Source organism: Palaemon carinicauda, chromosome 2, assembly GCF_036898095.1.
Source record: "Palaemon carinicauda isolate YSFRI2023 chromosome 2, ASM3689809v2, whole genome shotgun sequence".
Taxonomy (NCBI): Eukaryota; Metazoa; Arthropoda; class Malacostraca; order Decapoda; family Palaemonidae; genus Palaemon; species Palaemon carinicauda.
Window position 1 is genome coordinate 8,556,044 of NC_090726.1, and position 17,089 is coordinate 8,573,132.

The 17,089-nt window shown below is 34.7% G+C and overlaps 1 protein-coding gene across 1 annotated transcript in view; it reads left to right on the forward strand.

The window, feature by feature from the left end:
• The first annotated feature begins 3,624 nt into the window (after positions 1-3,624).
• Positions 3,625-17,089, forward strand: part of LOC137614914 (uncharacterized) — a 59,023-nt gene continuing 45,558 nt past the window's right edge. The window contains 9 exon segments of the mRNA XM_068344571.1: positions 3,625-4,248; positions 7,296-7,517; positions 7,719-7,944; positions 8,747-8,791; positions 9,896-10,019; positions 10,919-11,119; positions 11,674-11,823; positions 13,020-13,191; positions 13,458-13,510. Of these exon segments, the coding sequence (XP_068200672.1) occupies positions 3,849-4,248; positions 7,296-7,517; positions 7,719-7,944; positions 8,747-8,791; positions 9,896-10,019; positions 10,919-11,119; positions 11,674-11,823; positions 13,020-13,191; positions 13,458-13,510 (1,593 nt within the window). The 5' untranslated portion in view covers positions 3,625-3,848.

The following is a 17,089-nucleotide window of genomic DNA, read 5'->3' on the forward strand; positions in this document are numbered from 1 at the left end:
TTCAACTTTTCCCGTTATTCGTTTAGATTTTTCTAAAGTACTTTTCTTATTTTATACCTGGGGATTTTTCACAACAGTTTTCACAATAGTAAAACCAAAATGTTAGATAGATTGTTTGTTTTGCTACCTAGAAATCCATTCGGATTTAGGAATTTCATATTTGCAGTTAGTTAACTGTTCACAATAACACTATTTCCATTTACTGCTGCTTCGGGTAGAATAATATACACGATGTATGTGAGGATAGTAAAGCACCATATAAATAAACATTTCTTTAATTCATTGCAAAATAGTGGCTCATTATCCTTGGTTTTCGTCACGAATTATCATATTTTAGTCTAAATATTAAGGGGAGAGGAATAAATGGCTCATGGGTAGCTTAGAGAGAGAGAGAGAGAGAGAGAGAGAGAGAGAGAGAGAGAGAGAGAGAGAGGAGTTACAAGAAATTACAAGAATTTTGGATGTCTCAAAGACTTTTTAGTCCATCCCAGGAGACTCCATTTGATCTCGGATAGAGCGAATTGATTTAAACGTTTAGAGAGTTTTTGGGATCTTGTTTAACTTATTCTCGAATTCGTTTACCGTGTTACTGTTAACTACAACCATGCAATCGCTATTTTCTATGTAAAGAAATGACCACATGAGAGAGAGAGAGAGAGAGAGAGAGAGAGAGAGAGAGAGAGAGAGAGAGAGAGAGAGAGAGAGAAAAAAAAAAAAACTTATCCTTCATTAGCATATTTCATTTAGATCAAACGATTACACGCCATCCAATTATTTTCACTTAAATTTGGGAAAAATTTCACAATAGGAGGAAGCTTCTTACTTGGCTAATTAGGTCTGAGGACCTCTTTGTCGCAATCCACTGAAAGCCATGTTCCATTTCAGGCTCTTTTATTACCAGTCTTTTAATGAGGTCCGATTCTTTGTGAGCGACTTCGCAAAAGAAAAGTTTTAGGTCTTATATCTTTATATGTATGTATATATATATATATATATATATATATATATATATATATATATATATATAAATATATATATATATATGTATGTATATATATATATATATCAAGGACTTCTGTTATCAATAACCAAAGTTAGATTTGGCTAAAAGGAAGCAAGGCTGAAGAGGAGCTTGGGCGCTGATCATATATATATATATATATATATACATATATATATATATATATATATATATATGTATGTATATATATGTATATTTATATATATATATATATATATATATATATATATATATATATATTTATATATATATATATATATATATATATTCATATGTATATATATATACATATATACATACATATATATATATATATTTATTTATTTATATATATACATATATATATATGTGTATATATATATATATATATATATATATATATATATATATATATATATATATATATATATATATATATATATATACGATCTTTAGGAAATTATCCTGTCCCTTGCCTCTGCCGCTCATTATGACCTTTAAACCTTTAAAACGTTCAACAGTTTTGATTAAGAAAATAGCATCCCATTTATTATCATATAGACCTAACGATGAAGTATAGTGCAAATGATGCTTCCCGTATGTCATACCGCGTCATCCTCAAGCTTGATATATTCAGGATGACTAATAATCGTAAAAGCCGTTATGATCTCATTAGCATTCTTAAACTCCTGCGTTGGAATAACTTGCCATTAAAAGTGAAGTTCTCGGTGACGCCTCCTGATCAGAGCTGCTATAAACATGATGAATTATCTAGAAAAAAACTGAGCAAGTTTAAAGGGAACATTCTTTATGGCTGATATAAAATGTTAGGGAATAAGTTCTCGATTATGGGTTTGTACCGTAAAGGATTAACTCTTTTCGGGCCATTTTGTAATATAGCCTTTAACGACCAGATAAAGGGGAAGTGGTGGCCTATTGGTAACGTAATTACCTGGCATTTTTACGGACTGGGGTTTGAATCCCTCTCAAGCTCGATAGTTTCTTATAGTGTCTGCAACCTCACCATCCGTTTGAGCTAAGGACGGGGCGTTTGGGCGAGCCTATAGGTCTTGGAGGTCTACCTGCTGAGTTACCAATAACCATTGCCTACCCCTCCTTGGTCTTAACTTGGGTGGAGAGGGGCTTGTGCTCTGATCATAATATGCATTTATGGTAAGTCTCTTGGACATTGTCCTGCTAGCTAGGGTAGTGCCACTGTCCCTTGCTTCTGCCATTCATGAGTGGCTTTTAAAGCCTTTAATTAAAAGTTAAGGAGTAATCTGGCAGAATACATCAAACTTCTTCCTTAAAAACTGTCCAGGGATAATAGCCCAATCTCTCTGAACTTGCTAAGAAATCGAAAAGTGTATATGGGGTAAAGAAAACGAAAAATAAAAAAAGGCACAAGCTATCCTGTGAATTAAAATAGGGGTATAAAACCATAGGCCTATCAGGCTAATTATGTTGAAGTATGTAAAACTGTCTTTCTTGTAAACATAGATCAGAAAATTTGTATTAGTTTAATTCTGGTCGGTTCTTATAAAGGAAAAGAGGACTTGAACATTTGTCTTTCGTGGTCGATGTGGTAACGGCCCTGACTGATGAACGCCAGACTGAGGTTCAGTGTCTCGCTTAAACTCGTTAGTTTATTTAGTCGCTGCACCCTCACCATCCTTGTGAGCTAAGGATGTGGGATTTGGGTTGACCCTATACGTCTATCTGATGAATCATCTGCAGCCATTGCCTGGCCCTCCTTGGTCCTAGCTTAGGTGAAAAAGGGGATTGTGTGCTGATCATGTGTGTATATGGTCAGTCTCTTTGGCATTGTCCTGCTCAATAGGGCAATATCACTGTCCATTGCCCCAGCCATTAATGGGTGGCTTTAAACCTTTAAAAACCTAAAGAGAGAAAGTTCCCGCGGTATTTGTCCCCGAAATTTCCAAAAGGTTTCCCATATTAGCACAATAAAAATTTAGTTTCTTCTCATAGTTTAATTTTAAATAATCGAAAATATAAATATCCAATGCATATCAATGTCCCAAATTCATTTTCCCCTTGGATGTGGAAAAACTAAATATTAATATCACATATATCTAATTTAATGGATATTTTACGGTTTAAGATATAAATGATTAGACATCGCAATTATTTTGTAATGAAATATGATTACTCACTAACAAAGATTTCTTTGGTTGGTATTTGGCTGGAGATCTTTAGATATTATTATTCATTGCATGCACAATTGAAGAACTTTGAACTGCAACGTAAATATATTCACTTTTTTCATATGTTTTATTAGCTGAATATTCAACTGGAAAAAAATGCTAATTCTCTAATTTTCTAAATATGTTCTAAAGACACCAGGTGTTTAAGATGAAATATTTAGTTACTTGTTTTTCTGTATAAAATTGGCATCATCTCCTAATATAGAGGTGAAAGATTTTATCACTATAAGCTTCTTTTTAAATTTATATTTTTTCCATCTAATATATTAGCTTATTAATACATTTGTAAATCTGTCTACGGTACAGGCATCTGGCAAATGCACATGAAGTATATCCTGTAGTATATTTGCATAAACTTTTTAAAATATAGTTTCTAATAACTGTTCTCTTTGCAGACAGAAATCAGTGAAAACATGAAATCAGCCATTGGTATGAAAAGTATACTTCGTTTCTGAGAGAAAATTTACCAAGACATGAACTCTTTCCTTAACAAGAATCATGATTACCAGTAATTGTAATTATGAAACCTTAAAATATGATGATTTGTAATGCCTTTGGTGTGTGATGAATCACACTTTAAAGTATAAAAATCGAAAGTTACCCAATCTTTGCCATATGACGGTATGGATAATCCTACATTTGAACACCCAGAGACATCTGAAAGGGCAAGTTTCAATTCACGCTCAAGGAAAAATTATAGCAACGAGCCTACTGCAGTTAATAAGGATAAAAATGGTGTGCCAGAGGATAACACAGGCCATTTGGCCTCTGAGATGGTCACAGAAGTCTTCAAGAAGGTTTCAGAAGCGCCTTCTGAACCAACACCAGATTTGGTCGAGCTGAAGAAGGAACTCGGCCTCTGGGATGGAGTGAGCATCATTATTGGCATCATCATTGGTTCCGGGATCTTCGTGTCTCCGAGTAATGTTCTGAAGTACACGGGCAGTGTCGGCATGTCTTTGACGATCTGGGTGGCAACAGGGCTCATGAGCATAACCGGTGCACTCTGCTTCGCTGAACTAGGTGAGTCTTACGTGCATTGCGTCTAAATGTTGTTGTTTAAAAAACTCTAAAAAATAGTGGTCTTATTATTATTATTATTATTATTATTATTATTCTACAAGCTATAACCCTGGTTGTAAAACCCTGATGCCCTAAGTTGAAGGGCTCCAACAGTGGAAAAAAGCCTAGTGAGGTTATGAAACAAGGAAATAAATAAACTACAAGACAAATCATGAACAATTAAAATATTAAATTACATCTTTCAGATATACTGCTTTGCATATGGTGTATCATTTTAGATTTTTGTTAGTTAATTAGGAACGTTGATTATCGATTTACCAAAATTGTCTCGGTAACACTGGATATTATTTCATTAATTAAACTACTGATTTTTTTCGTTTAACTGTATCTAAAATGATCATCTACTTGACCGAGCAGGAGACTAGTCATTTCAAGGGAGTTGTTTAGTTGATGTCATTCACGGTATTGAAAGAAGTGAAGCCATAATCTTCACTAATTCTGATGATGCTAAACAAATTGAAAAATCAAAGAATTACTGATATTTAATCCAATTGCAGATAAGAAATAACATTTATGCTAAACTTAGACAGCAGGAAAGCATTAGGGTCCCTATGAAATCTAACTGGTTTCCTTTCTTGTGAAGAGGTATCGGAAGAAACTAATATGAATTATAGAGGTCAGCTCTGTAAACGTTAAGCTGGACACATTGAACTGGTTAATCTCCTCTTTTTTATATTAATAATGATAATAATAATAATAATTATAATAAAAATAATAATAATGATAATAATAATAATAACAATTATAACAATAATAATAATAATAATAATGATAATAATAATAATGTTTAAGACACGTTTCGTTAAATACTATGGCTGACTCAGTAACGTTCCGCCAGTAATTGAGAAAAAGTCGTTCTTCTTGGTTGGTTAAACAAATTCAGGATAAGTCACAGATCGAGTATTTAATATAAATTTTACACTTTAGGTAAAAAAAGAAAACAGTTTACAGTTACATGTTTCGAGATATTCACCTCCCTTCATCAGACTAGATTGGTATGCCTAAAACGGGGCTGGCAACGTTCTTAAGTATGGTAATACTGGCTCGTGGGGAGAAGCGGGGAATTTACATTGGCTGCCTCCAGTGCCGTGGTGTGAGCGAGTATTGACGTGAGTGGGGTGGCTAATTTTCTTTGGATGAGACGCTCGCCGGGAGCGGCTGAGTCTCAGTTAGGCTGCAGTCCCACTCACTCATAGCTATGAGTCACTATCTTGCTCTGTGACAGGTGGGCTCTGATTGGTGGAAACGCTTGCCGAGAGGGTATCCATGTTTAGGCTGCTCGGGCGCTCATCGGAGTTGTCTAGATCGGTGGGGTTCATTCTTGGTATGTTATTCCTACGGCAGAAGGGGAGCAGGAACATTTCTTGTGTCATGTTAAGAGATGGTTTTTCTCAATGTATGAGGAGAGCTTGAAGTATCCTAAGTCTTCTGCTGTCAGGAGCACGGCCGATGATCTTAGTACTCTTAATGATCTCCTTACGCTTAATGTTGTGGTTGTTTATCTAAAGGGGGTGTGCCCTTATTTCCCCTTGCTGGACATGGTAGGACAGTCTCCTAGACAGTTACATAGTGGTCATTCCTATGTAATGTCCGGAGCATCCTGGAACAAGGTATAGGTAGGATTAAACCACATTGGACTGCCTAAGGAAGTCCTGTACCAGTGGGGTTTGAGTGTTTCTCATGATGAGAAAATTCGTGTTTGCTGTCTAGTAGTCATTTTTAAGCTTGACCTCGGGGTTATCATCTACAAGGGAGACGTGGTTCTCGACGATGTCTCTTACAGCCCTCTCATCCCTCGGGTAGTCTTAATGCATGAATCCTTTGTAGTAGAGCTTGATGGTGGTGGCAGCGTCCTCTGTCCGTTAAATCCCCCTGGTATCATGTGTTCATGTTTAGCTTGATCTCACGATTTACTTGCTTGTTTGCATAGCCATTGTTCACAAGGACATGCGTGATGCAGTTAAGTTCTTCATAGTGTCAGCCCTGGAGGAACAATGAGAGAGGGCCCAGCAGATGTAGGCCATGATGGGGCAGGCCCTTATACATGGTAGGGCATTCACTGTGTTCATGAAGGCATAAGCCAAGGTTGGTAGGCTTAGTGTAGATACGGGTGTTGAATCCTGAAAAATCGGGTGAGATAAGGACATCTAGGAGGGGCAGCCATCCATCGGTGCTGTGTTTCACAGTAAACCTGAGGGAACTGCACTCCTCAAACGTCCAGCAAAGAATCCCAATGTCCTGAACTGAAGGATCCATGACAAAGGTTTCGTTGATATACAGTACATCATATACACATCAGGTCAATAGATGCGTGAGAAGACCCTTTCTTCAAAAATTCCCCTGTAGAATTGGTGCAGAGCGCAGTAAGGGGGAGCCAATCACTACACCATCCTTCTACATATTTGTGTGGCCCTGTGGGTGGTGAAAGGGGCTTTCCTGGTACATATATCAGGAAGGGTGTGAAGGGCCTCCTCAGGGATGTTTAAAGTCGGTGTAGAAGGGACACTGTAGACTCTCCCCAGGATCAGGTCAATCGTATCCCCATTAGGAACGTTCGTAAAGAGGGATTGAACATCCAGAGAAGCTATGGTGCCAGTACTGGGGATTCTTTCAGGTTACTTAGGAACTCAGCGGAAAATGCAACAATGTACTTGTTAGGTACATATGGGGTTAAGATCTTAATTTGTTATGATTTGAATTCGTCTACTCAAGCATAAGGAATGACTCTTGCTCAATTACTGGTGGAACAGAGTAATCCTGAAAAGATTTTCAAAGCTATCGAGAGGATAAGATATAAAATTAATGCTACTAAGGCTGTCTTTGTATTTAACGGAATATGTAATAATAATAATAATAATAATAATAATAATAATAATAATAATAATAATAATGATAATAATAATAATAATAATAATAATAATAATAATAATAATAATAATTGGCAGAGTATGAACTCGTATATTACAACGTATTCTCCATTTTTTCAGGAACGATGATTCCAAAAAGTGGTGGAGCTTATGCCTATATCTTAGAAGCTTTTGGATCTATTCCTGCCTTTCTAATCCTTTGGATTCACTTAACAATTCAGAGGCCCAGCTCCAGAGCTATTAACTGCCTGACATTTGCCACATACCTTCTGCAGCCCATTTTTCCAAATTGTATGGCACCTCCGTATCTTGCAGTGCGGTTGGTTGCTGCCGCTATGCTTTGTGAGTATGACAATAAAAAATTCTGATGCTAATAAGAAATAAGTATGCTTCTTACAAAAATATCTTGATTCTTGGCCTCGTTGTTTATCTTGAATGTTTTGCTTTTTTAATCAACATGGGCTTTAATTTCCCGCATTTCGTCAATGAAATATAAATGAAACGTAAGAAAAATCGGTTATTAATGATGTTTACAATTTCTAGGCCTTATCGTTTACATCAACTGCTCAGGCATTAAATTTGGGACGAGAGTTCAGGATACCTTCGCAATTTTAAAAGTCGTATCCCTGATCGTCATCATCGTTGCTGGATTCTACCACATGGCGCAAGGACATGTCGAAAACTTGCAAAATGCAATGGAAGGTACTGTCGACAGTGTGTCATCGATTGCAACTGCATTTTACTCGACGCTTTTTGCCTACAGCGGGTGGTATGTTCCTTCTTTTACTTGAATCTTTATGCCTACAGCAGATGTTAGGTTGGTCCTTTCACTTGGCACTTTTTGACTACAGCGTATTGTAAGCTCCCCTTTTACTTGACACTTTTTGCCTGCAGCGAATAGTAAGCTCCCTTTTTACTTGACACTTTTTGCCTACAGTGGATAGTAAGCTCCCCTTTTACTTGACACTTTTTGTCTACAGCGGATAGTAAGCTACCCTTTTACTTGACACTTTTTGCCTGCAGTGGATAATAAGCTCCCCTTTTACTCAACACTTTCTGCCTACAGCAGATAGTAAGCTCCCCTTTTACTTGAAACACTTTGCCTGCAGCGAATGGCAAGTTCGCCCTTTTACTCGACACATTTTGCCTACAGCGGATGGTAAGCTCCCCTTTTACTTGAAACTTTTAGCCTGCAGCGGATAATAAGCTCCCCTTCTATTTAACAGTTTTTGCCTGCAGTGGATAATAAGCTCCCCTTTTACTTGAAACTTTTTGCCTGCAGCGGATGGCAAGTTCGCCCTTTTACTTGACACATTTTGCCTACAGCGGATAATAAGCTCCCCTTTCACTTAACACTTTTGGCCTACAGCAGATAGTAAGCTCCCCTTTTACTTGACACGTTTTGCCTGCAGCGGATGGTAAGTTCTCTCTCGCTGACTTTTTTTGGCTGACAAAGAATTTTCTTGATCTTGAACTATTTTTAAGTTGTTTGAAAAAAAAAAAATCTTTGTATTGAAAAATGATGACTTATTCTAAACTCTAATATTAAGGCTATTACTATTTCTTTGCAGGAACAGTTTAAACTCACTTACTGAGGAACTAAAAGATCCATACCGGTAGGTTTTTTTTCTTTCTGACCATTTCTTGGTTGCAGATGCATATGTGAATTTTCTTAGTATTTTGTGATTTGTTATTCCCGTTTCAGAAGATAACCGTGTTAATTTTTTTATGTTTACCATAGCGCTATAGCTTTAGTTTGAATGAACATGTAGTTAGAAAATTAGTTTTCCTCTTACTTAACTAAAGTGGTACAGAAACCTTTGTAACTATGAAATTGAATGATTTATTAAAGCTTTTTTTAATATAGCTAATTAGATTTTCTTTCCATTGATATACAATGTAGTTTTACACATACTGTAAATTTCTCATGCATATAAAATCTATTGGATAGTACTGGATGTAAAATACTTCATATGGTGCTGAAGGGAGTAGTAGTATTCCTTGGACAAACGTCTGATGCTGATGTTACAATTAGCTGATATGGTAAATTTATGGTTACTACTGGCACACGTGTGTAGGTACGCTAACACAGCTGATTATTATAAGTGTTAATACTGAAAATATAACCTATGCACAGTGGAAATTTGACTCCTATAAACCTCTATAAACATCGCAATATATTTTCAGTCAGGATTATCTAAGTGTTACAGCATGAAATATTATAAAACAAGGATTTCACAAATTATGATATGATACTTCGTAAAAATCAATCATAGGTAAAATTTGATAATCTACGTCGGTGTGACCTCATTTTTTATGAGTGAGACACCAAATCTGATGGATACTAGGGGAATAGTTGGTCTTTATTTGACTTCATTACAGTCTAGCTAAAATTAAATTGTATGTGTGCAGTTCATTTTGACTCTATGAACCTTGAGGAATGTTGATTGATGATGATGTAAGGAATTTTGTTATTACGAAGCTATGTTTCATCAATGCAGTATTGTTTATAGGCATGTAAGAATACATTCTTTAAAAAAAAAAAAATACGTTCATCAAGTATTATAATAGGAATCCCATAAATTTCTCTCCTTAAAAATGTCCAGTTTTCTTGTGAAGAGGAATTAAACCGTCACTTATGGTTAGGGAATTATGATGTTATTACCGTTTCTGAGTAAAATAAAGAATAAAAAAAAAATAATTTTCTTTACTTTCTCCAGAAACCTGCCAAGAGCCATTGCGATATCACTCGTTACCGTCATCATAGTTTATACATTAACAAACATCGCCTATTTTGCTGTATTAACTCCGGAAGAAATCTTGGCATCCAATGCTGTGGCTGTGGTAAGCATTTCTCCTTTGTCAATTAATGACTGTTTCCATTATATTTTCATTCACATATCAAAACAGTTCTCGAGCTAAGGTTAATCATGTGTGTTTACCATGCATCATATTGCTTTTTGTTTATGACTTATTCTTATCTTTCGATAATGTGTCATCAATATAATATTTTCTTTCTTCAAATATCCAAATATCGCCTCCAAAGAAAGTAAACAAAATAGTGTATGAAGTATTTAGCGACAGGATTATTTCATTCCTCATAGACTGAACAAAATTGATTCATGGTACGTAACATGTTAAGAAATCTTAAACCCAATTCAAAATCGAATTTATCCTCTGTTTCAGTTACATTCTGTATTGATATTGACTTTCTTGATGATTATTACAGTAATAATGTTAGTATACCATCGTACGATTTTATTCCTGCATATTCCATTGTACTTTAAAGGATGGCTAAAGAGGGGAAAATGATTTTATACTTCAACAAACTCTTGATCTGTTATCCCTGATTGAGAAAGAACATCAAAAGAATAGAATCTATGGCATTTCAGGTTGGTAGATTATATTAATATAAAAACTTTTTATGGTATTAGATATATTATCAGTCTGATAGACCTTTAGGATTTAGATAGTTTTGGCAGCGTATTATCATCGTTGGAGACTCGCAATCTGTTAATCCAAAGTTCAAGCCATGATCCAGGTTCGAGAATTTACTTCAGTGACCACAACATTACCGTCCTTTTGAGCAAGTGATGGAGGTGGGGGGAGGGAGTTGGCGATGTGGAGCAGGTAACAATATTCAATCATTAGCTGCTGAGTCACCAACAACCTTTGCCTGGACCTCCCTAGTCCTAGGGAGCATAATAGCTGATCTTAACGATGCAAATTTTTTGTTTCACCAGACGTTCGGCAGCCGAATGTTAGGCGTCCTAGCATGGATCATCTCGCTCTTCGTCGCTTGCTCCACGTTCGGAAATGCCAACGGCAATTTGATCACTCAGTCACGGCTGCAATTCGTTGGAGCCCGCGAAGGGCATCTTCCTCGCTTTCTGACACTAATACATATCAAGAACTACACTCCCATTACTTCGATCATTACCGTGGTTTGTAAAGCCTGTTAAGTTTATGTGAGTGATTGTGTTGTAGCTTGGGAATTTGAAGAAAGATATATCTAAACGTTAAGCTAAACATAAGACCAATTCTATTCTGCAAAATAAAAGAGAAAATAATTATTGTTCTTCGTTTGAAGTTTATCGTAGAATTTGTGATTCCAAAATCCTTCGTATTATCTCATTTTCATTAATTATTTTAAAAAATCAGAATAAATTTCAAAATTCAGTTGAATAATTGATTTGATAATTTCAATTCTCAATTTCAACTTTAGATGTCTTTCCATCCTTTCAACATTTCCTAATGTTCAACAGCATCGCTAACATTATCTGTACAAATATGAAAACTATTTGAAAATTTAAGGTATAATAGGACTTCTTTGTCTACTCTTAAAGCAAAGTATTATACCTTGCAAGGCACTTCTATGGTTTTCTTACCTTAGAAACTGAAATAGATCGTTATCAACACGCAAAACATTATTTATTCTAAGATAGCTTGCGAAATTGAAATGTCCAACAGGCTCTTATAATTCTTCGTTTCTTTTCAGGTAATATTTCCCTTATTTATGCTGCTCGCCCCAGACCTCGGCTCTCTGTTGGCCTACACGTCATTCACCAGAAACTTGACAGATTTGCTTTGTGTGTTAGCATTGTTATGGCTCAGATATAAAGAACCCGATAGACACCGACCCATAAAGGTAGTGTATTTGAGGAAAAACAATTCATTAATTCCTAAATTGCTTGAATCTTCCCTATACAATAAAGAACAAGTGACTCTCTCTCTCTCTCTCTCTCTCTCTCTCTCTCTCTCTCTCTCTCTCTCTCTCTCTCTCTCTCTCTCTCTCTGTATGTATATATGGATACATATATATATATATATATATATATATATATATATATATATATATATATATATATATGTATATAAATCTATATATATAAATGTATATATATGCATATATATAAATGTATATATATATATATATATGTGTGTGTGTGCGTGTGTGTATGTATATATATATATATATATATATATATATATATATATATATATATGTATATATATCATCAGCCTTACTAGTCCGCTGCAGAACAAAGACCTCAGACGTGTCCTTCCACTTGCGTCTGTTTATGGCCGTTCTGTGTCAGTCCACGTCCGCAAACTTTCTTAGTTCGTCAATCCATCGTCTTCTCATACTTCCCCTGCTTCTTTTACAATATCTAAGGAAACATTCTGTTATTCTCATTGTCCATATATTGTCTGCCAGTCTGACATTCTCATTATATGTCCTGCCCTTGTCCATTTCTTTTTCTTACATGTTGTTAGATATATAACAGAAATGACAATCTCCCCCTAATTACCCAAAATCCCGCGTGGTAGCTAAGAAAAAAGGGAAAGAGAGGATAAGGATTGAATCTGTGAGTGTGCGTTTGTGTGCAGTCAATCTAAATATTTAGCTATCATTTTTGACGTGTTGAGTACACTAAAGTCACTGCAGAGATTCCTCACGAAATAAGCCCCACCTCCTGATGACGTCATAGCCAATCTTGTTGTCTCCCGCGTTAACAGCATGAAATTTTTAAGGGGGTGCACTATGACTGCTGATAACGGTGAGACAACGTGATTGGCTAAGACAGCATCAGGGGGTGGGGCTTATTTTGCCCGGAATCTATGCGGCAAATGTAGTCAGTATATGATACTCAATAAGTTCAATCACATTCTGTTATTTCTTTTCCCTGTCTGTTACAGGAACATATTTTTGATGACTTGTGGTAGCGCAAGTTCTGTAAAACATTGATCTATAATTTTAACAGTAAATATATTTAGTAATAATATTGATGTGATAATCCCAAGCTATTTCATTCCTGCTTTATCGCCTCTCTCCTCGATCAGGTCTGGTTAGGATTTCCAATCATATTCCTGCTTTTAACGACATTTGTTGCTGCCTTTCCTATCGTCCAGCGGCCTATCGAAATAGGCGTTGCTGCTGGAATATTCCTGTGTGGTCTCATTGTGTATTATTTCACTATTCACCTCCAATTCAAATTTGTCAGCAATGTGATGGGTGAGTAGTCAAATTGATGGTCACTTGTATTTCATGTTTTTTTATCATGGTGAAAACAATGTTGACAAAGCTACAGAGTTTTAGAAAAGTAAAACATATTCTTAATGTGTGACACTTGAAGAATTCGGAATTTATATAATTTTTGTAGAGATAATTCTAATATGATATTTGATTTTCATGCTCTGATTGAATTAACCAGGTATATTAGTTGATAATGAGAGTATGATCTTATGCATATATTTATGATATTTTTTTCCCCTTTTCAGAAAAAATTACTCACTTCTGCCAGAAGCTTCTTCTCTGTGTAGAGGAAGAGAAGGTGGAGTAAAAAGGTCACACTTCATAATTTACATAAAACATTCTTTTGGTAAAAGTCAACTTTCTTGATAACCATACCCTGTCTATGCAGGATTTCTTTGCGCTTTTTCATTGTGTACTTAATTACAACTCTTACATTTCATTTACATCGCGTTTGGGAAAATGTTTATCATTCATTAGTTTCTAGCTCTTTTTTTTCTTTTTTTTAGAAAAATTTTATTCTATGCTTCGAGACATATTGGAAATAATCTAGAACTGATTTCATTCAAATAAAATAAACTTGTATTAAATACTTCATCCAAGATATTTTTATTTCAAACCAATATTGAATATAATCTCATTGAAGTCATAAACTCTTGAGCATTGAGCACTGTAAAGAGACCTAAAATTTCACAATTTTTGCAAAATAGCTGTAATTTCCCTTTTCGTAAAAAACTCAATTCCAAAATCCAGGAAGTTCCTTCATTAATTTGGTCATGGCTGAACTGAAAACCATGGGTCATGAGCAACAGAATTAAATGCTTGTAATGTGGGTATTCTGGGAAAATAAATCCAGTATTCTGGGAAAATAAATCCAGTATTCTAGGAAAATAAATCCAGTATTCTGGAAGAATAAATTGGGTATTCTGGGAGAATAAATCCGGTATTCTTGGAGAATAAATCCGGTATTCTTGGAGAATAAATCCGGTATTCTTGGAGAACAAATCCGGTATTCTGGGAGAATAAATCCGGTATTCTTGGAGAATATGGAGACCCTATTCGACCTATTTCAACCTTCTGATTGATAATGAGGTTTATTACCTTACAATGGTTAACTATAAGAAAGATTTTTTAATTATTATATATTCTGTTTTATAAGAATCAGCCAAATGCATAAAGTGAGTGGGATTAAACATTCTTAATAGAATTTAAAGGTTTAAACAGAATTTAAGATTTCGTGAATAACAATGACTTTAATTCCAATTCGTGGCGTAACCCTTTTGGCAGGAGCATTCATCTACTAAGCTGGAAAAAAAATGCAATTAACTGAATGAAGTAATTGAATAAAGTTAAGATAAACAAGAGAGACTGAAAGCATTTTGGAGCAACAAAACTTACTTTTCATGCTTGAAAGAAGCAAATGCTTAAGTATTCCATTAGAATTTAAGATTTTGCAAGCATTTTTTTGTGCTAAAATATGAAAGGAAAGTTTGAGCATCTAATTTTCTTGACTCTTTTTTTTTTCATGATTTCCACTTAATTATCGACTCGTCTCGTATTTTTTAGTTATTTTCTTTAAATAACTCTTTTAAATATCAAGATTTATTTCATATTTAATCGTTTGTTGAAAGCCGCATACCATTTGTTTTATTCTTTTCCTTCCCGTAAGAATTTCCTAACCCACTCCTCTCAATTCTTTCTGTATTTCATCTCTTTTGGACTGACCTCAAGTACACTCTGTATTTTCTTATGTAATTATTGGATCATAATTCTTAAAAACCATATTTTTCAACTTATATGCAAATAATTCAATTTACTTTAACCTTTAGTCATATTTCATTATCATCATTTTTATGCATTTTGAAAGAGAAATTCTATTGACTTGTTATCATTTATTAATATATAGATAAATTAATTCCAAATAGAACTGAGCGTGCGTTTATTTGACTCCACCCAAATGAATTTTAGATAATTTACCGTTTTGACGAGGCAACTGAGATTCAAGGAATAGTTAACATATATTTCCAAATGAGAAACTGACAGGAAGTTTCCGAAATCTATAATATCCTGTTTCCCTAACCAGCTTTATGTATGGAAGATCTATTTTAATGTTGTTAATGTTCTTGAAATATTTTATCTTTATTGTTCATGACTTTTCTTGCAGTTTATTTATTTTTTATTTCCTTTCGTCACCGGGCTATTTTTCCTTGGTTTTCCAACTAGGGTTGTAGCTTAGCTAATAATAATAATAATAATAATAATAATAATAATAATAATAATAATAATTATAATAATAATAATAATAATAATAATAATAATAATAATAAAGATAGTAATGTGATTCAAAGAATGAACAATATCTTACACCTCTTTCTGAGCGGCTTATCGTCTTGACGCCTCGTGATTCTATCTTGCACAGATATCGAGACTCTTTTAATAACTTGCATTTTAGTAAAGCTATTATCAGATAGCATGACAAATATGCAAAGTATGACCATTTGATCTTAATTTCATTGAAGACGTTTCTTATGATCACTGTAAAAAATTTACCGTAAAAAAACGGTAAAAATCCTGGAATAAATGTTGCCAGGCATTTGCTGTTTTATACGGATATATTGATGCAAAGGAGTGATATTACGGTCACCAACCGATAAAGATAATAACAAAGTAGGGTAGAAATTACGGTCGCCTGTATTTTACTGAAATACGGCTAAGAACAGGATATTTTTACGGAGAATTTCGGATTAAAATTACGGCTTTTTTAACAGTGATGAAAAATAACTATTATGTAAAGAGTTTTTCGTTATGTAATTTTCCGAGTAAAATGTTGAAAGGTTTCGCCTAATTTTCATGGTTATGTAATAAAAGAAAGTCATTAGTTTTTAATCGAATTGTAATTATAGAATTGACAATTAAAATCGTCTGTTACTGTATCTGCGGTCAAATCAATGTATGAATACAAAACTTTGAACTTTGATGAGTGCAAAAGGTTATTGGCAATAGATACATCAGAGATGTGATATGAGAAAGGAAAATATATCAGATAATACAACAATAAGATTATTTTTAGACATTCAAATTCATGTTTGTGGATCCGGAATCTCAACTTGGGAAATAACAGCTTGTGTTGTTTGGTAACTTGAAAGCAAATATCGGTTGAAAATGGGGACATGGCAATGCAGCTAAGAAGAATCTAGCAATTGAATTGGTAGCGGCATTTAAATGTTCTCATGAATGGCAGAGTCAAGAGACAGTGACAATGATCTAGCAGGACAATGTCTTAGAGACTGGCCATATATACGTATAATCAGCGCTCAAGGACCAGGGAGGGCCAGGTAATGGTTACTGATGACTCAGCAGGTAGACCTATAGGCTCTCTCGACACCCCCTCTATACTCAGTTCACAAGAATGGTAAAGTTGCAGACACTACAAGAAACTATCAAGCTTTAGCTGGTCTCGAACTCCCATCCAGCAGATCACCAGATAGGGACGTTTCCAATAGGCTACCACAAACAATTCGTAGAAGTATAGTAAGTCTATAAACGAAGTTTTATGTAATAGAGTTCAACTAAATACGTAACGATATAATAATTTACCTATGTGACTTAAGCTTTCAATAAGTATTGTTTAATTCATAGAGTATTAGAGTCGTTTTCAGTTTGACCCTCTCTTAATGTATATGTCAAGGTTGTTTCTATGCGGCCTTTTCGTAGCTGATGAGTCAGTATTCATGATTTTAAAGATATTTAAGTCAACTTTGGTAATTTTGAGTACCTTGATATTGTTTCTGAAGACCTACAGCTAGAATTATTGTTGTGTAGAGAGCCAATACTAAATTTGATTCACTTATGGGTATCTAAATCTGCAAATATACAAATT